The sequence below is a fragment of the Cyanistes caeruleus genome, unplaced genomic scaffold (genome assembly GCF_971803275.1).
Source record: "Cyanistes caeruleus unplaced genomic scaffold, bCyaCae1.hap1.1 HAP1_SCAFFOLD_11, whole genome shotgun sequence".
In the NCBI taxonomy this organism is placed as follows: domain Eukaryota; kingdom Metazoa; phylum Chordata; class Aves; order Passeriformes; family Paridae; genus Cyanistes; species Cyanistes caeruleus.
Genome location: NW_028255883.1, coordinates 2,288,451 through 2,311,364, shown reverse-complemented (window position 1 = coordinate 2,311,364; position 22,914 = coordinate 2,288,451). Strand labels below are relative to the sequence as shown.

General features: G+C 51.2%; 2 protein-coding genes across 4 annotated transcripts; both read left to right on the top strand.

Annotated features, from left to right (window-relative positions):
- Positions 1-1,056: 1,056 nt before the first annotated feature.
- On the top strand, positions 1,057-7,344 carry LOC147647323 (uncharacterized). Its single transcript, XM_086872350.1, has one exon. The coding sequence runs from the start codon at positions 1,150-1,152 to the stop codon at positions 2,473-2,475; it is 1,326 nt and encodes a 441-aa protein (XP_086728476.1). The 5' UTR covers positions 1,057-1,149; the 3' UTR covers positions 2,476-7,344.
- A 7,805-nt stretch (positions 7,345-15,149) lies between these two features.
- On the top strand, positions 15,150-22,421 carry LOC147647322 (serine/threonine-protein kinase pim-1-like). 3 transcript variants are annotated; one of them, XM_086872240.1, is made up of 8 exons: positions 15,150-15,970; positions 16,093-16,143; positions 16,348-16,714; positions 17,270-17,446; positions 17,703-17,850; positions 18,082-18,262; positions 18,810-18,944; positions 19,231-22,421. In XM_086872240.1, exons 1-5 carry the CDS (start codon positions 15,419-15,421, stop codon positions 17,807-17,809), a joined length of 1,254 nt encoding a protein of 417 aa, XP_086728366.1. In that variant the 5' UTR covers positions 15,150-15,418; the 3' UTR covers positions 17,810-17,850; positions 18,082-18,262; positions 18,810-18,944; positions 19,231-22,421. The 3 variants fall into 3 exon arrangements, with proteins under 3 accessions (XP_086728366.1, XP_086728367.1, XP_086728365.1); XM_086872241.1 differs by having other exon boundaries at positions 18,814-18,944; positions 19,231-19,449; XM_086872239.1 differs by having other exon boundaries at positions 15,152-15,970; positions 18,034-18,262.
- Positions 22,422-22,914: the final 493 nt, after the last annotated feature.

Sequence of the window (22,914 nt, the reverse complement as noted above, 5' to 3'; positions counted from 1 at the left end):
TGTCCCAATGGGGGGCTTCTCTGTGGATTCCCAGCAGGGATTTTTAATTGGGGTCACTGAGAAGCATGCCACGCCTACCATCCCCCAACTCACCTGGAAACAGCACCATCCAGTGGGGGTTGATGAGTGGCCCCTATCTGAGACCAAACTGCACGCACTGGAAGCCCTTGTGGAAGAGCAGCTTGCCCAGGGCCACATCACTGAGTCCAATAGCCCTTGGAACTCCCCTGTCTTTGTCTTACGCAAACCAGGCAAGGACAGGTGGAGACTCCTTCAGGACCTCCGGAAGATCAATGATGTCATTGAAGACATGGGATCCCTTCAGCCTGGGATGCCCTCCCCTTCAATGCTCCCCCGGGATTGGAAGCTGGCCGTCATTGACATAAAGGACTGATTTTTCAACATACCCCTCCATCCTTGGGATGCCCCCAGATTTGCATTCTCGGTTCCCTCCCCAAACAGACAAGCACCTTTAAAAAGAAACCATTGGCTAGTCCTTCCCCAAGGGATGAAAAATTCTCCTACCATCTGCCAATGGTACGTGGCCCACATTCTGTCACCTGTGAGGACCCTGTTCCCAGATGCCATCATCCTCCACTACATGGATGACATCCTGGTTTGTGCTGCTGACGATGACTGTCTGCACCGGACTTTACAAAAAACCATCCAGACAATTGAGGACGCTGGATTTGAGATACGTGAAGACAAAATCCAGCACACCTGCCCTTGGACCTACCTAGGACTCCGGATCGGTGAGCGGACCATCGTGCCTCAGCAGCTGACCATCAGAGATGACCCCAAGACCCTGCAGGACCTACATCAGCACTGCGGGTCCATCAGCTGGATACGCCCTCTGCTTGGAGTAACGACAGAAGTCCTTGCACCCCTCTTCAACCTGCTCTGCGGCAGCGAGGACCTCGATTCACCGCGCTCCCTCATGCCGTAGGCTTGGGAATCTGTCACCAAGGTCCAAGAGGCCCTGTCTTCGCGGCAAGCCCACCGCTATGAGCCCGGCCTGCCCTTCCAACTGGTTATCCTGAGCAGAAACCTCTCTAGCCTCTGACCTGAATACTGTAACTGTGAATATGTTTTAAAGAATGTCTGTTTCCTTTTTCTTTTTTAGAAATAACCTACCTCTTACTCAAATCCATGATGAGCCTTAACCCTGCTGTCATCCAGCTCACACTGAGCAGCCTGACATCAGCCTGGATCGTCCCACAGCCATGCCAGAACATCTGGGTGACCCTGGCACAAACACTCCAACAGGAAAACATTTGTCTATCTACTGCAGCAGCAAAAAATCCTATGTCTACCTGCCTGGTAGGAATTCCCTTGCAGCATGATGAATTCACACACAGCTTTAGTACACTGACTCCTGAAGCAGGTAATAAACTACACAGCACTCATGTAGAAGCAGAGTTAAGAAACCCCGTCGAAGAGTGGCTACCCCAGTTTCCTAAGGCAACCCAGGAACCCCAGGAGTTAGAGCTGCTGGGTTCCTCCCCAGCATCATACTGTGTACACTTTAGGGTCAGTCCTCCAACTCATAAAGAAACATTCCACCATATAGTACAACATCGAGAAGAAATCACAGCAAAAAGGTGGTGCCGTGTACTAAGCTACATCAAAGTGCACTCCTCAGCTCATACACATCCCAAAAGCCTCCCCAAAAGACTGTTCCTCATTTGTGGGGACCGTGCATGGGCAGGAATTCCATCCCGTCTCCTCGGAAGGCCGTGTACCATAGGGTGTCTATCACTGTTAGTGCCCAATCAAACATTAATTGGCGAATGGACCCATAAAAACAATTTGACCAAAAAAATTCAAAAGAGAAGTGCTACAAAATTAGATGAAAATTGTGACTCAGAGATTTTCCATTGGTCCAAATCAAAAAGAATTGCTGCATCCATTTTCCTTCCTTGGGTAGCTGCAGCCAAGGCCCTAGGTGAATTGGGACACCTAGAATGCTGGGTGGTAAAACAAGCAAATTTAACATCTAATGCCATAAGTGCCCTCCTAGAAGATGAGGAAATTACCAGGCAGGCGACAGTTCAAAACTGTGCTGCAATAGACTTTCTCCTGTTGCTCCATGGGCACGAGTGCCAGGAGTTTGAATTTCTCTGCTGCATGGATCTGACATCGAAAGTTCCTAACATCCATGCCACGCTCCGAGAGATGAAAAGCATGATCAGACAAGTCAAGCAAGAAGCAGATGACTGGTTCAATGGACTGTTTAAAAACTGGGGACTCTCGGGGTGGTGGGCTTCAGTAGTGAAAACTATTCTGTCACTGCTAGTCATTGTTTTGCTAACGGTGTTAGTGTTTGGAGTGCTAAGCAAAATACTGTCCAGAAGCATAGTTAAGCTAGTCTCAGCTACTTCAGATGTCAACCATATAGAGTTGGCAGACCGGAGTAACCCTCACCAGCCTGCAAATGGGGATTGGTGGGCCACTTCAGGTCAGTATGTCGTATAAGCTCGTTACCTTTCATTTGATTACATATATCAAAGTAGGGGCAGATGTGGTGGTGCATATTTCTGGGAGTTATTTGTTTCCCAGTGACGTGTTTTTCCCCTCTCCTACCTGTCCCTGAAACGTTATCCCATTGGTTGGTGTTATATGTCTCCCCGCCCCTCTCCCAAGGTTTGAAAGAGTCCGGGAAGGAGAAACCAGGTCTCTTCTCCCCCTGGAAGCTAGCCAGAATAAACATCCTCCGATACCCCGGAGGGAGAAGCAGCACTTTTTGGTCTTTTCTTGGTCTCGAAGGATCTCCCTGACCCCTCCATTCGACAGAGCCAGCGTGGATTACTTCGGGGGGCTAAGGGAGGATTGCTTCAATCCTGGGTACGGCCCCACACTTACACATGCTCATATTTCAATGGGACATGGCACTGAAGAATCCACTCCTTATCATCAAGTGGATTTTTACACATAACCAGCCCACTAAGACTATTACCACTCCGCAGGAAATCATGGCTGAACTCATTAAAAGAACTAGAGTCCATCTCCGCATTCTTGCAGCCTGTGAGTTCACATGCATCTTCCTCCCATTGGCAACTGGAAGTTTGGAGCCTTTGCTCCAAACCAATGAGAGCCTTCAGTTCACTCTCGATAGCTATTCAGGCCAAATTTCTATACGTCCACCTGGCCACAGACTTTTCAAAACTACATTTCATTTGGTCCCCAAATCATTACAGAGCAAAACACCGCTCCAGGCCCTGACGGTTTTCACCGATGGCTTGGGGAAATCCCACAAGTCAGTCATGACTTGGAAAGACCCCAGGACACAGAAATGGGAGTCTGATGTCCAAGTGGTCGAGGGATCACCACTGATTGCTGAATTAGCAGCCTTCATCAGAGCTTTTGAGAAATTCCAAGAGCCTTTCAATCTGGTGACTGATTCGGCTTATGTGGCTGGAATAGCTATGAGAGCAGAACATGCATTTCTAAAAGAGGTCCCTAACCCAAATTTATACAAATTGCTTTCTGAATTAGTGTATCTTTTCTCCCGCAGAAAGCAACCTTACTATGTCATGCATGTGAGGACACATTCTGACCTCCCAGGTGCCATTGCTGAAATTGTCCCACCAGTTCTTCCACCAGAACGTGCCTGCATTGATGAGAATGTTCCGACTACCCAGAGACCAGGCTAGAGCAATAGTTGCCACCTGTCCTAATTGTCAATCTTTCCAAATACCGGTCGTTAATTCCAGGGTTAACCCCCAAAGACTTAACAGCTGCCAGATATGGCAAACAGATGTCACTCACGTCCCGTCCTTCGGGAGAGTCAAATACGTACACGTCTCCGTAGACACCTTCTCTGGTGCAGTGTTTGCCTCAGCCCATGCAAGAGAAAATGCCAAGCACACCATCCGACATTTTCTCCTTGCTTTTGCTACCCTGGGAGTCCCAGAACAAATTAAAACAGACAATGGACCTGCTTACACCTCTCACAAATTAAGAGACTTTTTCAATGAGTGGGGGGTGAAACACACCACGGGCATTCCTCATTCCCCTACAGGACAATCAATAGTAGAGAGGACCCACCAAAACCTGAAAAGAGTCCTTGATCACCAGCAGGGAGGAACAGAGATCATTCCTCCCATTGAGAGGCTCTGTAAGGCTCTATATGTCATGAACTCTCTAAATTGCTCATCTACAGAGCCTGACCCCCCTGTAATACGGCACTTCTCTAATTCAACTCATGCCAAACTCATGCAGAAGCCACCAGTGCTGATCAATGATCCTGAATCACAACGGACAACAGGACCTTTCCCGTTGATTACCTGGGGTAGAGGGTACACGTGTGTGTCCACACTATCAGGACCTAAGTGGCTCCCAGGGAAAAATGTGAAACCTTATTTAGGGCCTACAAACCCTGCACCAGACTCAGAAATTTCAAAGTCTCCTGAGACCCACACCTGAGGTCCAGAAAAACAGCAGCCCACTGCAGCCTGGAAATGGAGACGTCGTTGGAGTCCACCAAACCGACCTGCCACCAGACCAACAACCAGACAGAGGCCAAACCGTCCTGCTACCAGGGCCGCAACGAGACGACTGCCAACATCACGCCTGACACCGTGACAGTACACAAGTCTTCTTAACTCCCTCCCCCTTCCCCTTCTCGCCCTCGTTGCCTAGCCCAAATTGCCAGTTTACACCAAAATGCACCTCTGTGCTGCTGCTAGTCATGTGTCCCCAATACACAAAATAACCCTGCTTATAATTGTGGTTTTTTTTTAAAGAGGGGGGAGACGGGACAGGAAAGTGAAAAGGAAAATAGCTCCCCCCCCTCCAAAAATCAGAACTAATCTTTTATGTCTTGTTATAGAAAATGGAGAACAAAACCATCCTTGAGTTCCTGATGTTCCTGATTATCTGCATACTCCTGAAAACATCAGCTGTGGAGGCCTGGCTAGTAGCACAGCCCCAGGAGAACGTGTGGATCACCCTCGCAAAGACTCTCAAACAAGACCACGTGTGCTTGTCCATGGGCAGTGCCACCAACCCTCTAGACCTTTTGCTCCTGGCCCATGGACACGGCTGCGAGAAAATTAACTGACTGTGCTGCTTTGACCACTCCAGCCCCAGTGAAAGCATCCACACCCGCATCCTAAGACTCCAACACGTGGTCCAGGAACTCCAGACTGAAGAGAAGCCCCAGTGGCTTGAGGACCTTTTGGGGAGCTAAGGACCCAAAAGATAGGTTGCCTCCCTCCTGAAAAACATTTTTAAGTTTTCTTGAGTATTATTTTCCTATGTAGGTTTCCATATGTCAAGTTATTAGCCAAATCTCTGGAAGATACCCTTTTCATAAGTAAAGAAGGGGAAGTTGTGGGGGCTGAGGAACCCGCTGTCTCTGCGATCCCTGGCTCTCCCCTGGAGGCAAAGAACCTATCACTCAGAGAGAGACAAACTATCACTCCGAGGGGTCTTTGAGTTAGTTATGTCAAACCCTTGTGCTCCATTGGTGTTCCCCTCCGCTGTCCCACCCTGATACATGTATCTCGGACTCCCCCCACCCCTCTCCTCCCCTATAAATATCCCGGGTTTTCCCATGTTCCACAGATTACCTCTTGCTGGCTCCCTTCACCAAAGTCGCACACACGAGCTTTGGCCCAGCCCTTTCCAAGGCTACTTCACTAGAGAAATCGCGGAGCTCAGAGCTTTCCATTGCCAAGGCATATCAGAGCCAGTGTTACCATATCTGTGACATCATAGCAGCGTGAGCTCCAAAGTGCTCCTCTCTGTGACACCACAGCAATGAATGACAGGCCCAAATTTCCTCTTCTCCCTCACACCACAACAGCAGTGACAGCACCTATTTCTTCATCTCTTCCACCACAGAAATGATAGGACAAAAGTTCCACTCGCTGTGACAGCAGTGCAGTCACACACCAAATTTCCTCCTTTCTCTGACTCCACGGCAGTGACAGCCCCACTCTTCCATTCCCTGTGACACCAGGGCAGTGACATGCCCAATTTCCTCCTCTCCGCAACTCCAGAGCAGGGAGAGCTCCAGTGTTCCTCTCTCTGTGACAACACAGCAGTGACAGCTCCAATGTTTCCGTCTTTGGGACACCAGAGCAGTATGAGCCCCAAAGTTCCACTCTCTGAGACAGCAGTGCAGCCACAGCCCAAAATTGCTCCTGTCTGTGAAACGACAGCAATTTTAGGCCCAGAATTACCCTGTTGGAGACACCATAGCAGTTAGAGCCCAACTTTACCCCTCTCTGTGACACCAGAGCAGTGAGGGCCCAAATTTCCTCTTCTCTGGGACACCACAGCAATGTCAGAGCCACTGTTACCCTACCTGTGACATCATAGCAGTGTGAGCTCCAACGTGCTCCTCTCCATGACAGCACAGCAATGACAGGCCCAGTGTTTCCCTCTCTCAGACACCACAGCAGTGACAGCTCCAATATTCCCGTCTCCATGACACCACAGCAGGGACAGCCAAAAAGTTGCCCTCTCCGTGAAACCAGAGAGGTAACAGCCAAAATTGCCTCCTCTCTGTGAAACCACACCAATGTCAGGCCCAGTGTTTCCTTCTCTCAGACACCACAGCAGTGACAGCTCCAATATTCCCGTCTTCGTGACACCAGGGCAAGGACAGCCAAAAAGTTGCCCTCTCTGTGAAACCAAAGTAGTGACAGCCAAAATTGCCTCCTCTGTGTTGTTAAGAATAATATGTTACAGTTGCTGTTTGTAAACTCCTTACTTACCTTGTACCCCTGTCCCAGGTTTACTTACCTTGTACCCCTGTCGCAAATTGCTGTACCCCATATTTCTTGTTCCTTGTTCAGCCAGGCCCTGCCCCCTCTCCCAAGTTGCTGTACCCTGTGTTTCTTGTTCTGTGTTCAGCCAGGCACTGCCCCCACTGCTCCTAGACTCCCACATGCCAACACTGTATCCCTTTCCCGAGTTGCTGTACCGTCCTGAGGAGGAAGATGACATACTGACTTTTATGCAAACGAGAGAGACCAGAGACTTATGGGATGCACCCAGACTGGAAAAAACCCCAAAACAACGAGCCACGCAAAAGGGAAGGAATAGAACCAGCACCATCTAACAAGGAAGACCCAGAGGAGTCCCCTGGCTTCTTTCCAGGGGCCGACATAACCTCGAGGAGACTCGACTGGGATGACAGCCTAGACTACGAGCCTGAAAGAACGAGTCTTCCCGGGGACTCCCGTGAGGAAGGAAGGCTCAGCTCTGCCTTAGTGACAGAGCTGCACGGATCCTCCTCTTCTGCGGTGTGCAGTGGGAGCAGTGGCGGTGTGTGCGACCCCTCGGGCCCCCACCCCAGAGCTGTGCTGCTTAATAAATGCCTTTTTAAAAGGAGCTGGTCTCCTGGCCCGTTTATCACAGCTTGGGGGCTCGTCCGGGATAGCCGTGCCCGGAAGAGGACCAGGGACGGGACAGCCGCCCACCCTATTGGGCCTCCAGGGGACACCTGGCTATACTGGACCCAGAAGAACAGCCTGGGATCGACATCGGAGAAGAGCGCCGGATTGGGTAAGCCACCGATGGCGGGAGTAGGAGGCGAGTGAGTGGATGTGTGAGTGAGACGGGGGCTGGCAGCTCAGACCCCCGGGGCGAGTGCGGACTGCCCAGTACCGCGGTTCCGGACTCCCGCGAGGGGGCCGGCCGGGAACGGCAGGAAGCGAAAGAGGCGCACTTGGGCCCAGTGAAATGAGTGAGGCGTCTCCTGGGGATAAAAGCTCCCCCTCTGAGTGCGCAAAGGGGTACCTAAGAGAGTGAGTGGCGCACATAGGGGTAGGCCCCTCTACTGAAAAGGGCTAAATGGCCTAGGCTTCTCCGGGCGTGTGGAAGGCCTAGGTGAGTGAGAGTCACACGCAGGCAATCTAGGTAACTCCCGGGGTGGTGTGTGGGGGTGCCTAGGTTAGGTGTGAGTGAACACACCCCCCCCGCTTGGGTATTCAAGACGACCTGACCGGGGAATTGGAATTGGGGGTCCCCAGGCCCTACCGGCACCAGGTGGTCAGCGAAGGGCCCTCGCTTCCCAGGGTCTGTGACACAGGACGTGCTGAAAGGCTCTAGTTGTCGCGGCTCAGTCTCGGCTCAGGGGGTTCCTGAGAAGGGAGGTCGTCAACCTGCTGCCGGAGAGCACAGGGGCAGGTAGTCTGCGCGGGCGGGCGAGGCAGCTAGAGTAATACACTCACGCATCCCTTAGCTGAAGCCATTCCCTGGTGGGCGGAGTGGCTAGGAGGCAAGGGGGAATTCTCCCACCACTCACTTACACTCAGCCCTCGCGCAGAAGCTATTCTCACTGGGGAAGGGGGATAGTCAGGGAGTGGAGGGGCAGGGGGTTCCGGGGTGAGTCCTGCTGACCAAATCTTGTGGACGGCACTGAGACAGGGACGGGGGAAGGTCCCAGGAGCTTCTAGTGCTAGGGTCCCCTCAACGTCGACCCAGGAGTGCTCATAGTCTTCGCTGGCAAGGGGGTCAGGGAGGCGAGGCGCAAGGGGAACGTGATTGGGGTGTAGGGAGGGGCAAGCGGAACCTGCAAGCCCCGCTGGGACCTAACCCCCGGGGCAAGCAGAGACTGCAAGCCCCAGAAAATTCAAAGTGTGAGTGGAAGGCCGGCTGAGTGTAAGAAAGGGTGTGGATTCCTGTGTGAGAAGATTGAGTGTATTCCCTAGTGTGAAAGGAGAGAGTGAGTTCCTAGAGTGTAAGTGGATTTTTTGTTGAGGTTTGAAAAGTCAGCTGTCCGTCATTAGAAATTTTTAGTTTGAGTAGGAGCACCTTTATAAAGTTTAATTTAAGTAAGGGCCAGTTTTAAGGTTGTGTTGCCTGTCAGTTCCAGTTTTGTTCGGGTAGAGGCACCGTAAGTTGTTTTTTTTTAAGTGAAGGCCCGGAGATAGGAGGAGCAATGAGACAATGTTTAAGTAAGAGAGTAGGTCCCAAGGGGAATGAAGAGGCCACCAGAACCATTCCCCCGATAGCCCACTAGGGCAAATATTAAATTGCTGGGATGCACAAGAGGCCACCAAGGGCCTAGACCGGATCAAGATGATCCATTACTGTATAGAGGTCTGGCCCAAACTAGAGATGCAAGGACAGTGGCCTTGGTATGGTACTAAAGATCCTTGGATGTGCTCCCAACTGTACCAGCATCTGAAAACCAGAAGAGGAACTGAGCCCAGAGAGAGTATCAGGCATTCTAGCCATACCTGCACCAAAAACAAAGAGGGACATAAGAAAACTCTTAAGCCTTTATAGATACTGCAAACTATGGATGGAACAATATACCCAGAGCATCAAGTTTCTTTATGAAAAGCTAGTCGATTGTGAACCCATAAGGTAGACAGCTGAAGATGAAGCGCAATTAAATCAGCTGAAGGTTAAGCTGTCCTCAGCACCAGTTTTAAGCCTGCCTGACTTAAAGAAAGAATTTGATTTGTTTGTCAACTCTGAAGAAGGGACTGCATATGAGATTCTGACCCAGGAATGGGGAGGATGTCGTAAGCCCATAGCCTATCTATCCAAACTGCTGGACCTGGTAGCTCGTGGGTGGCCCACCTGCATGCAATCAATAGCTGCTGCTGCCATTCTAATAGAAGAGGCCCAAAAGCTAACCCTACAGGGTAAGATCAGAGTCCACACGCCACATGATTTAAAAACAATCCTGAGCCGAAAGGCTCAGCAGTGGCTGACAGATGCCAGGATATTAAAATATGAAGTCATCCTAATGGATACGAGCAATTTGGAGCTAGTAACCTCCAAGGGCCTGAACCTGGCACAATTTTTGTCAGGGGAGCCTCTGCCTGAATTAGAACATGACTGCTTAGAATTGGTAAATCTCCAAACCAAAGTGAGGGAGGATCTGGGAGATGTACCCCTGCCCTATGGGAAGGTACTATTTACTGATGGTTCCTCCAGGGTGGTGGAGGGGAAAAGATATTCAGGGTATGCAGTGGTCATAGAGGTAGGGGAAGGAAAACTAGATGTCCTAGAAAAAGGGAGACTACCCCCCAGTTGGTCAGCTCAGTGCTGTGAGGTTCATGCTCTAAAGAGGGGTCTGGACTTGCTAGAGAGAGAAAAAGGAACCATCTATACAGATTCAAAGTATGCCTTTGGGATAGTCCATACCTTTGGTAAGATCTGGGAGGAGAGAGGCTACCTGAACTCCAAAGGGAAGAACCTGGCACATGAAGGGCTGATTAAATCAGTATTAGAGTCCTTGACCAAACCCACAGAGATTGCAGTGGTCCACACGAAGGGGCATCAGAAGGGAGACTCCTTAGAAAGCAGAGGGAACTGACTTGCTGACCAAGCAGCTAAAGAAGTGGCCTTAGATCCAAAGGAATCAGTAAAAGTTTTTAAACTGGATGAGGTAATAACTGAAGAGGACGGAAAGAAGGAACCAATATTTACCAAGAAAGAGTGGGAAGTAATAAAAAAAAAATTAGAACTGTCTCAAGGAGAAAAAGGAGAATAGTTAACCTCAGATGGGCAAAAGTTTCTGAACAAGGCCTTAGCCCGGAAAATATTAAATGAGATACATGAACTGACTCATTGGAGAACCCAAGGGTTGTGTGATCATTTTCTGAGAGAAAACCTATACTTGGGAGCAACAACTAGCAAAGGCCACCTGGTTAGTCAACACCAGAGGTTCCACCAACCGAGCAGGTCCTGCCCAGTCTGAGTCTTTACATGTAGTAGACGGAGACAAAGTCCCAGTAGTACATGTCAGAGGTCTGCTAGGGAAGACAGTTTGGGTCAATTCTACCTTGGGCACACACAAACCCATTTGAGGGGTTGTCTTTGCTCAAGGACCAGGTTGTACATGGTGGATAATGCAGAGAGATGGAACAACACGATGTGTACCTCAGGGAGACCTGATCATTGGGTAAAAGGTTACTGCCATTGTCTGTACCTTAAACCACGCAGACATGAAACAGAAGGAAATGTGTAAGTGTTGAAGGTATGAGCAGGTGAAAGATGGTGTTTTGAGTGAGTAAAATGAGAGAGTGGAGAATCCTGCAGCTCTCCAGCATGGGGGGGTCTGGATTCAGTAGCTTGTTGTGGGGCTTGACACAGGGGCATGATGGATATACTGCTTGTATTTTTTGAGTAGAACAGAGGGGGTGGAAAGTCCTGGGTTGATTATGATGTTAAATTGTATCCCCATTCGTCCACCTAACTCAGACACAGGTTCTGTATTCTTAAAATTCCATCTGAGAGTAAAAGTGAGTGGAAAAGAAGCACCAAGTCTGTTATCAGACTGTATTTGCTCCCCCCCGCATCGGGAGTTTTGACTACAGCACAGACAGACAACAAGACACAAATCGCCTTGGCTTTCCAGCTAGCCGGAGCAGAGAGGTCTTCCTGGACTGTTTTCTTTCCCTTTTTCTGAAACGAATCGAACTTGCTCTGGACTGGGGACTCGGGGGAGCACCGGGAGCTTGCACCCGTGGACTACCGGGAGCCCAGCCTGGGCAGCGGCATTTTCCAGCGCCAGAGGGACTGATAACAGAGCGAACACCCCCAGGAAAGAGACCCTCTGAAGTTTGTCATCTCTTCTGAAGGGCGAGAGGTTTTGTAATTTGGTATCATTCATTTTTGTGCTGGGTAGTGCTGTGCCTGTGAAATGAACGGGTTTTTTCCACTTCTCTCAGAGAAATCTCTTCCCGAACCGGTTGGGGGGTGGGGGGGAAAAGAGCCACGTGGGTTTGCTTCCCGGGGGGAGCCCCCCCCGGAGGTTTTCTCCCGAATTTGCCCTAAACCAGGATAAAGAGGCAGCCAGAAATAGACTGAGAGAGAAAGAATATAAACAAAGACTGCAGAACTCTGCTGAGTGAGTTAGTTTAAGAGATAGTGTTCTTAAAGTTCTTGTGGTTGTTGCTGTTAAATATTTTGATGTTAGCAAAGTTGGTTGAATGAAAACCCCCCCCATTAACTTCTCCTACAGGACATTCTCCAAAAAGGCAACTAAATTAAAGAAGAAGGTGGGAGAAGAAGGACCATACCATCTCTCCTGATCCCCATCTCTCCTGATCCTCCAAAAAAAAACCTAAGAGGCAAGACCGGGTGAGGCTAACAGGGAAGATGAGCCATGAAGCTCCCTAAAACAAAACTAGCTCATACTGGACTCTTAGGTGGACTGATGTTGGTCCAGCTGGTGAGCCTTGGGATGGGGGACAGTGGAGAAGCATGTATCCCCTATATGATGGAGAGGATCTAGGATCACTGATGAGGGTCCACACAAACATCAATCCCACCTGTTTTGATCACACCAAATTGGAAACCTGTCAGGAGGAAGGAAAGACATATTGGATTACTAGAAATACTGCCTCATTTAGGCAACGTCTGCTTGGAGAATGCCCTGTAGGAGAATCCTGGCTCTGCTTTGAACAGGAGGGACTGAATGATGTAATAAAGGAAAAACAATTGAGGATAAAGAAAGGTGATCTGGATGAAACATGAGGTAAGAACCTATTCATTGACCTGATGGAGAGAATCAGCAGAGAGTTAAACTTAACCAATTGTTGGGTATGTGGGAACACCCAGATGTCAGATATTTGGCCCTGGGAAGGGATCAGCTTGGCACCTTTAGACATTCTAAGGTGGAAAATAACTGAGCAGAAACCCCAGACAGGGAACAGGGGACGAGAACAATGGGATCTGAAAACAAGAGTGATTGGGGAAGAACGCATTAAAAGGACAGGAAAAAGATACAAAACCCCTGTGGGAAAAATGGCCTGCAAAAGATACCTGACGGTGAAAGACTCAGGTAGCAGGTGGATCCCCCAAGAACCAAACAGGTATTGGGCCACTGGGAGAAAGGAAAGGGGGTGTATTTATCATGAGGGGTACAAACTGCATGAGTGTGCAGAAAAAGGAATAAACCCTTTTTGGGGGTTAAGAGAACTCTCAAAATACTGGGAACATCCTACAGACACACAGGACACTTTCTGGAAGGCCCCTGAGTATTTATTTTGGATTTGTGGGAGCACTGCCTATACCCACCTCCCAGGGGACTGGGCAGGAAGCTGCACAATAGGGATAATAAAGCCTGCTTTTTTCCTCCTACCTAAGAAATCAGGGTCATACTTGGGAGTCCCCTTGTATGATAACTTAAAAAAAAGGCAGTCGAAAGAGGAGGCATGTAATAAACCTAGGAAGCAATCAGAAATGGAAGGGGAAGATCTGGACCCCTGAAGAAATAATTAAGACATATGGACTGGCCACGTGGGCCCAGGATGGATCCTGGGGGTATCGTACCCCAGTCTATATGTTAAATTGAATCATCCATCTCCAGGCAGTATTAGAAGTGGTGTCAAACAGAACTGCCCTTGCTTTAGACCACATCAGCACACAATTGGCACAAACCAGGGCTGTAGTCTATCAGATTCGGCTGGCGGTGGACTACCTATTGGCAGATGAAGGAGGCATTTGTGGAAAGTTTAATTCCTCTGAATGTTGCCTGGAGATAGATGATAAGAGTGAGGTAATCAAAAACATCTCAAAAGAAATACGAAAGGTGGCTTATGTGGGCACCCAGGAATGGACTCCTCTGGTGAACTCAGACTGGTGGAATGACCTTTGGTCCTTCAAGGGAGAGTGGTGAAAAAAAGTAGTCTTTATTGCTGTCTGTGCATTTGCAAGTTTCTTGTTCCTACCCTGTTTACTCCCCTGTCTAATCAAGACAGTGACTACCACAGTACAATCAAGCATCCAGATCCCTGAAATAAAAGATAAGAAGCAGGCCAGGATCATGTTAATGGAAACTCAAAGTCAGGATCGAGAGCACAAAACTGCCAGGGAAATATATGAGCAATATCGAGAATTAAGAGATAAATATTCCCAAGAGCCAGAAGTTAATGGTTGATGCGGGCTAGAGCCCGATCAAAATATAAGAGGGGGGATATTGTTAAGAATAATATGTTACAGTTGCTGTTTGTAAACTCCTTACTTACCTTGTACCCCTGTCCCAGGTTTACTTACCTTGTACCCCTGTCGCAAATTGCTGTACCCCATATTTCTTGTTCCTTGTTCAGCCAGGCCCTGCCCCCTCTCCCAAGTTGCTGAACCCTGTGTTTCTTGTTTGTGTTCAGCCAGGCACTGCCCCCACTGCTCCTAGACTCCCACATGCCAACACCCCTGCCCCGAGTTGCTGTACCGTCCTGAGGAGGAAGATGACATAAGGACTTTTATGCAAACAAGAGAGACCAGAGACTTATGGGATGCACCCAGACTGGAAAAAACCCCGAAACAACGAGCCACGCAAAAGGGAAGGAATAAAACCAGCACCATCTAACAAGGAAGACCCAGAGGAGTCCCCTGACTTCTTTCCAGAGGCCGACGTAACCTCGAGGAGACTCGACTGGGATGACACCCTAGACTATGAACCCTAAAGAATTAGTCTTCCCTGGGACTCCCATGAGGAAGGAAGGCCCAGCTCTGCCCTAGTGACAAAGCAGCATAGATCCTCCTCTTCTGCGGTGTCCAGTGGGAGCAGTGGTGGTGTGCGCGACCCCTCGGGCCCCCACCCCCAGAGCTGTGCTGCTTAATAAAGGCCTTTTTAAAAGGAGCTGTTCTCCTAGCCCATTCATAAGAAAGCCAAGAGAAGCTGCAGCTGGGGGCACATCTTGAGACAGGAGCTGCACCTTGTTCTCCAGGACAGGTTTTTGGAAAGAAAAGACAGGACTGTGAAGATTCTGGGAAAACTGAAACAGCTTTTTTTAAGAAATTAAAATAAAATCAAAAGAAATGACCAATATGTTTTTCTCTATTTATTTTTATGTTTCCCTTTTCCATCTTGCACTAGTTCTCCATCCCATTCATTCCAAATGGATCTCACCTCTAAGATCTGAGACTTGGCAAGTTTTAGACACTGCAAAATACCATGAGCTACACCCAGTTTGCCTTCCCCTGTTTTTCTTGGAGAGCAATGCTGGAGACACAAGTGCAGTGCTTGGGTCAGGTACAAATTCTGCATTCAGGGAATGTGCTCAGACAGTGTCTGACGCTCAGCAGGGACAAGGCACAGCAGCAGCCAAGGGCATTGCTGTGCCCCTGTGCAGGAATCAAGACTCTGGCTCTTGGCTCAACACGGCAAAGTTCCCGTGTTTGGCCAGGCTCAGGGGCTGCCCGGGGAGCGCGGGGCTCGGCGCGGGGCCGAGCGGGCAACGGACAAACGGCCCCGGGGACAAACGGCCCCGGTGCTTCAGTTGCAGCGGCAGCAGCGGCAGCAGCAGCAGCAGCGGCAGCAGCAGTAGCGGCAACAAGACAGAAAGCAGCGAAAGAAGCCACGTTATCCACGCCCTCTATCTTCTCCTCTCCCTCTCCCACTGTTCCACCCTCTCGCGGTCCCTCACCCATTCCCGATCTCCTTTTCCCTGTGTCCCCCTCCTCTCCCAGTTTCCCTCTCCCCTTGCCCGCCCGGGACATGCCCCCGGCCCGCCCCTGGCCCCGGCCCCGGCCCCGGCGCCGGCCCCGGGCGTCCCGCCTCGCTCTCGCCTCCGCCCGGCTCTGGCCGAGCTGGCGCTGGCGCTTCTGGGCGGGCCTCAGTGCCTGGGGCTGGGGCGGTATCGCCGCCCTTTGGCTCCGCCTGCTCCGAGCCCTGCCCCGGCCCTGGCCCTGGTCCCGGCCCTGGTCCCGGCTCCTCCCGGGGCCCGCGGAGGACACAGGCGGTGCAGCCGTTGCCGCCGCCTCCGCTGCGGCTTCCCCGGCCCGAGCTCCGCCGCTCGGCAGCGCGGCCGCTGGTCCCGAGCCGCCGCTGTCGCGTTCCAAGGAGCGGACGCCTGCGGATGCTCGGCCCGGGGAGGTCGGGGAGCGCTCGGGGGCCGTTCCTGGCCCCGGGCCGAGCGCTGACGGCCGCGTCTCGCCCCCAGGGAATGCGCACAAGGGCCCGAAGGAGCGGTACCGAGTGGGTTCGTTGCTGGGGCGCGGCGGATTCGGCAGCGTCTTCGCAGCCACGAGGCTCTCGGACGGTGCCCCGGTGAGCAGCGGGGCCGGCGGCGGGCGGAGGAAGAAGAGGAGGAGGAGGAGGGGGCGGAGGAGAAGGCGGGGGCGCTGCGGGGTGGGCATCAAGCTCAACTTTCTGCTGCCCCTTGCTCGCAGGTGGCCATGAAATGCGTGCCGCGGGATCGCATCCGGCACTGGGGCGAGCTGGTGAGTGAGCGGGGCCAGCGGCAGAAGCCGGGGCGTGCCGGGCGGGGATGAGCCGGGGCCCGGCAGGGTGGGAGCCACCAGGACACCTGGAGGGAGGGCGGGCGTGGGGCCAGCGGAGGGCACAGAGCATCCCGGGCTGGCTGAGGGCTCCCCGAGCCCTGGCACGGGCTCAGCCCCACTGACGGCACCGTGCTCCTCCCGCAGCCCGACGGCACCAGCGCACCACTGGAGATAGTGCTGCTGGACAAGGTGTCCACAGGCTTCTCCGGTGTGGTGCACCTCCTGGAGTGGTTTGAGCTCCCAAACAACATCGTGATGGTGCTGGAGCGCCCAGAGCGGTGTCAGGACCTTCGGCATTTCATTCGAGCACGGAGGTTCCTGACCGAGGAAGAGGCACGGGAGCTTTTCCGGCAGGTGCTGGAGGCCGTGCAGCACTGCACCAGCTGCGGGGTCCTGCACAGAGACATCAAACCAGAGAACATCCTGGTTGACCTGGACACCGGGCAGGCAAAATTGATTGACTTCGGCTGTGGCACCTACCTGCAGGACACAGCCTACACTCAATTTGCAGGTGAGCCCACCCAGGAGTAGGCTCCCGGTCCCGGCATCTCCTGGCCCAACATCTCCTGGCCCAACATCTCAGGGCCCAACCAGGGTGTGGCAGCAGGGATTCTCCCAGGATTGGGGCAGGGGCTGGGGCAGCCAGCCTGACAAAATCCCCTGTGGGTGGGGGTAGCAGAGAGGGAGAGCCAGGACCTGTGCACCAGCTGGTTTGGTGTGCAGGTGAGAATGGGCTTGGACTGCTGTGCTTCCCTGCTTTGCCTTGGTTCATAATATTTTTTGGGCAATGCCAGCAGGGAGGATGTGGGTATGGTTTTTCCCCAGCACTGTGAGCGGGTTTTTCCTTTGTGTGCCATGGTCGGGCCTTGCCAGGGTTTCTGCTGCAATCTTCCAGCACCAGTGCCTTCTTTTCCAACCCTGGGTTTGTACACAAGTGCCAGGTGCTGGCAAGAGGGCAGCAGGTCACCCCGTGTGCCACTGGGGCAGCCCCACATGCCCAGGGATGCTGGGCTCAGGCTCTGGGAGCAGCAGCATCCCCCTGATGAGCTCCATCCGTATTCCATAGGAACACGATCATACAGACCCCCGGAATGGACCAACTTCAGGTGGTACTATGGCGAGGCAGCAACCGTCTGGACCCTGGGCATCCTGCTGCATGAGATGGTCTGCGGGAAGCACCCTTTCAGGAGGGGCTGGAACATCAGCTGGGCCCAGCTCCCGCTGCCACAACGGCTCTCCCAAGGTGGATTCTCATCTCTGGGCACGGGGGGAACACCAGTGTTGGGAGACAGCAGCGGGCTCGTGAGCATCCCGCTCTGGAAGCTGCTGAGGAGGTGGCACATGTCCTGCTCTCCTGCTCTCCTCCAAAACAGAGAATTGATGGGAAAGTTTAGGCCCAGCTCTGGGCACATCCAGCGTGGCCTGGGCACGGGTATAGTGAGGCAAAGCAGACAGGAGCCTTCTCCAACTGACCAGTGGTTTGTGGTTTCTCTCCCCAGATTGCCAAGTTCTGATCAGGCGGTGTTTATCCCTGCACTACTTGGACAGGCCCTCATTAGAAGACCTGTTCTGTGATCCCTGGATGCAGGATATTCATCAGCCATAGAAGAAGGGAGAGAGCCACGGGCACAGTGATGCAGGGACCTGGTAAGTTACAGCTCCACACATACCCTGGCAATCAGAAGCAAAGAAACCCAGACTTCTTTGTCCTGCCTGTGTCACTGCACAGGGCTCATCGAGTGAGAACACGCAGCCCTTGTGCTGGAGCTGAGCTGCTCTGCCCAGCACTGGTGGCCGCCATCTGAGCTGGTTTTGCTTGTCCTGGTTCAGTGACAGCCGGGCCCTGGGCAGAACCCTGACAGCCTGGTGTCACCCCAGGGAAGAAGGAGCCCCTGGAGAAGCTGCACCAGGTGGGGCTGCTGCTGCTGCTGCTGCTGGGGACATGGAGGACAACAGCAAGGATGACAACCTCTTCCTCCACCTGGCCAGCGGCAGCTGGCGATGATGGACTTTGATTCTGGCACCTTCTTGAAAGCCAGGCTCCACAGAGAATTTTCAGGTAAGTCCAGACCCAGGGGGATGCTCCCAGATTTGTGCATTGGCCGGGAACCAAAGGTTTCCCCTTTGCTGGGGTGGATGCAACTGATTCTTCAGTGGCTGCCCAGCTGGTTTTTGGCAGGGCTGGGGCTGTGGGCTGGGGTGGTTACGAAATGGGAGTGGGCTCCTGGTCCTGCCAACAGCCCCCAGCACCCACCGTGCCCCAGGCTGGGGCTGGGGCAGCCAGCCCAACACAAACAAACCCCCATGGCAGGAGCACAGGTGGGACTCCAGAACCTGAGCACGGCTGCTTTGCTGTGCAGGCAAGGAAGGGCTTGGGCTGCTCCACTCCCCTGCTTTGCTTTGGGATCATCGTGATTTTGGGGGACAGTGCAGGGGGGAAGGGAGAAAGCATGGGCTTCCCTCACCCGTGGGTGGGTTTTTCCCTAGAATGTAGGGGTTGTGCCTTCCTCAAACTCCTGACAGACATAAGATTTTTTACCTTTTTTCTTCTTTCCCCTTTTTGTCTATAACCTATTTTCATTAATTTGTTGTTTGTTTTTCTAAAGGAAGAATTCTAGGTGGGGTCCAGTCTGGATCGGGAAGTGCTTGGGACCAGCTGTGGTGTGGATGGGCCGTGCCCTTGGAGAAGGCTGAGGACATCGTTTGGGACCAGCTTTTCTTCTGGCAGCAGATGGTGTGAGGTGGGTCCTCATCTCCTTGGCATGGGTGGGACAAGAGCTTTTGGGAGATGGCAGCGGGCACAGGAGCATCCCGCTCTGGGCAGCTGCTGAGGGGCTGGATCTGCCGTGGCTGGCTGCAGGCTGGGCACATGTCCTGCCCTCCTGCTCTGCTCCCAAAGGCAGCAGTGATGGGCAGCTTTGGGCTCAGCGCTGAGCACGGCCAGCATGGCCTGGGCACCGTGGCTGGCTGGGACAAGGGGACAGGAGCCTTGAGCTGACGGGCGGTTTCTGGTTTCTCTCCTTGCAGCCGGGCTCTGCGGATGCTGAGGCTGCTCTGGGCTCTGCCAGGGCTCTGCTGGGCTCAGCACCGGGCCGGGATCAGCCAAAGAAGAAACGATGTGACCTCCAGCAGAGACTTGAGCATTTTGGCAATGCAGCTCAAGTCTGCAGAGTGTCCACCTCCAAAGGAAAACATGACACCCCCCCCAAAATTAAACTTGTTCCATAACTTCTGAAATTACATCAATCTGGGATGACCCCAAATGTCATTCTTCAGCTTTCTCAAGCTGTAGCTCAGCCCTTCTCTGAACAGTTCTCTCCCCCACCTGCCTTTTACTACACAACTGCTCCCTCCTTTCCCCCAGTGATTTCCCAGCCCATCACAATCTCCATCACACTGCAGCCTTCCTTGATGCCCCTCACCACGAGGAAGGCCAAGCCCCAGGCTCAGGAATTCATCCTGTCACTGGCTGAAGAGCAGCAATGTCTGTCAGTGACAGGGGCCCTTGGATGTCTCTGAATTCATGGACAGAAGGGTCTGTCAGTGCCAGGGGCTCTTGGATGTCTCTGTATCCATGGACAGAAGGTCTGTCCTTACAAAGGTTTCCATAATATCTTTGTACCCATGAGTATGGAATGAACACAGAGGGTGAAAGTGTCAGTCACGTTGTTTGCACACTCCTTCCTTTCCATACAAGACACATCCATGCACACCCCCATGTATAGCTATATTAAAAGGATAGGGATGGATAGAGATTTCCCACAGAGCTCTAACTTTGGCATAACTCACCTTGTAAGCCATGGCCAGGGGATTTTTTTCCCCAGCTCTGTGTGGGTAGGTGTCCAAGAACTGAAGGGAACAGCATTTAGAAACAGTTTCAGGATTTCTAGGCAGTAAAGGGAGCTGACAACCATCCACATAACTCACCATATTCGTCAGGATGGGCTGCTGGTTCTTTAGGAATATGGCACAATGGAGACACGAGACTTGGGATAATCCCAGCTCTCTGTGGATCTGTGCAAAGGTGGAGCAGCAGAAACACCTTGTGTCTTCTTTGGGGACACAAGGTCCAAGGAGCTGGGCTGGTGGCAGAGTGTGACCTGGGCTGGTGGCAGGTGAAGTCCCATTTCATGACATCCTGGAGTGGCACAGGACAAAGCTCCAAGCACCCACAGCCCCACTGAGGAAGTCCTTGGAGTGCTGCACATCACATAGGAAAAGCTGCATTCACTCAGTCCATTGGGATTTATCATTTCCATTTGCAACGCTTTAGGTCCAAGTTTCAAACTGCAAAATTTTGACACTCAAGACACAGTCATGAAGAACATGTATTTCCTATTCCTTTAACTGCAGTGTAAAATATCTTAACATTGGAAAACATCCATCAAATCTGTAAAGGAAGGCAGCTAATGGATCCTTTCCAGTAGCACATGTACAAACTAAGGAACTAAAATCAAAGCTGAGTTCTCTTTTTGAAAGGATCAGTTACTTCTTTCTTACTCCAGAGTTATAGAAGATTTTTCACTACACATTTGCGAGTTATTTTTATCTTTCATATTTTTTTGTGTTTGTTTGTTTGTTTGCTTGTTTGTTTGTTTGTTTGTTTTTCTACAGAAAACATGTCCTGGAAAAGGCATGCCCTTTGCTCCTGGTTCCCGTGTGGAGCAGCTCCCTTCGCGCTGGCTGAGCTGCTCAGGCAGAGCCCGGCAGCTCCCCGCCCTGCAGGGCTGAGGCTTTTCCCCGTTGCTGGGCACAGACTGATGGAGCAGCAGTGCTGAACACGGGCACACGCAGAGGGGCCAGAGCAGCTGCCTTTGTCCACCTGGAGCTCCAAGGCCAAACTCTGAGCAGGCATGGCTGGAAGAGACTCGCAGGCTCTTGTCAGCTCTGTCTGTGGCTAACAAGGCTTGCTGGGGTCCTTTTCCCTTCGGCTGGAGAGGAGCCAGGTCCCAGTCCCTGAGGGGCACCCAGGCTCCTGGCTGGAATTGGTGTGGAAGTCCCTCAGTGTCACATCAGCCTTCACATGGAGCCCCGTGGATCAGCGTATTTCCCCAAGGGGCCGTTGGGGCAAACAGGGAGATTTGGTCTGGCAGCATCTGTAAAACAATATCCCATCCCATGGACTTGTTCTGGCAAAGAACACTTGGCTGCAGGGACATATCCCCATTGTTCCTGCCCAGGTCTCAGGATTCAAACCGTGATGTCTTTGCCCAGAGCTGTTCCTTCAGCTGGCTCAGGAGGGCCATTTGGACCTCTGGACACACATTCTGGCCCAATTATTAGGACTGGTGCATCCAAACATTTTATCTCTACAGTCAGTGCTGACTGGAGGTGGATGACCTTTTTCCACAATCATTTTTAAACTGTAATATCAATATTTGTGCTACCCTGTCATGGGGTTGAATAATCCAATCTTGTTCATTTTTTTTACAGAATTATTTTAATTTCTCCTTGATGATCTGCATCAATTCCTCTTCCCATGACATGAACCCTCCGCAAGGCCAAGCTCCAGTGAGCAGTTACCAAACCAAAGTGTCCAAGAGGAATGTGAATTCCTGTTTCAGTATTGTTAACTCTCATTTGCTTCTGATTTCTCCTAATGAATTCCAGTGCATGAAGGTCCAGCCCTGCAGCCTCTGGTGTGGCCCTGGCAGGGGCCATCACAGCCAGAACAATTTCCCAGGCAGTCCAAGTCTCACTGTCCATGGCTGTGTTTGCAAATTGGGTGCAGCCATGCACACCCAGGGGTTTCCATTTCCCAGTGGGCCCATTGTTAAGGGCATGGAGCACATCTGGGAGATGGGGTCTCCACCAGGACAAGTTCCTATCTCTCCTCATTTTTTCAACTTCTTTTTTAACAGCCCCTTCACCTGTTCAACCAATCCTGCAGCTTGTGGATAGTCTGGTACATGAAAAACCAAGCAGTCTTAATCACTGTGTTTTTCACAGGAACAGACAAAGCATTTCACATCACAGCATCACCAATCCCTATAAAAACAGGCAATTTCATCCCTTCCCCCTTTATTCCATGTATACAATTCACAAAGTTTACCACTGACATTTGGGTCTTGGCCAGTCCTTTTTTGTAGTATTTTTAGTGTTACAGTGAGCAGCCAAAGCTAAGAAATTGGTATTGTCAGCATTATTTAACATTATTAATTTTTAATTATGGATCCTTATATATATTATTGTGTTATATATTCATTATTATTATTGTTGTTGTTGTTGTTATTTCACTTGCAGAAACAAACCTGAGCTCAAGACTAAAACCTTCTTCTGGACCTTCATGTGGGAACATTCCAAAAACACTTGTTCCTTCTGTTGGTGCTGTTTCCAATGTGCCATTAACAAAATCCATCCTCATCTTCTCAAACCCACAAGTTCTTTTCCTTTTTCCACATGCAATTTTTGGATGCATTTTAAGATTGATTTTCTAACATATGGATATTATCTAGTATCAATATCCAACTGAGACAGACAAAGACTCCTTAACTGGTTTAGGGTTAAAAAGTGTATGTTTATTAGCAGTGCTGGGTCGATGTGTCGGGTCACCCCTTAATACACAAGGCCCCAAATACAGGTGAATACAGGCTTTTTATTTACAGAAGTACTGAATACAAATACATATTCATAACCCAGTTACCACCCACTTTTTGCTTCCTATGCCACTTAGGAAAAAAGCAATTAAGCATGCATAGTTTGATCTTTGAA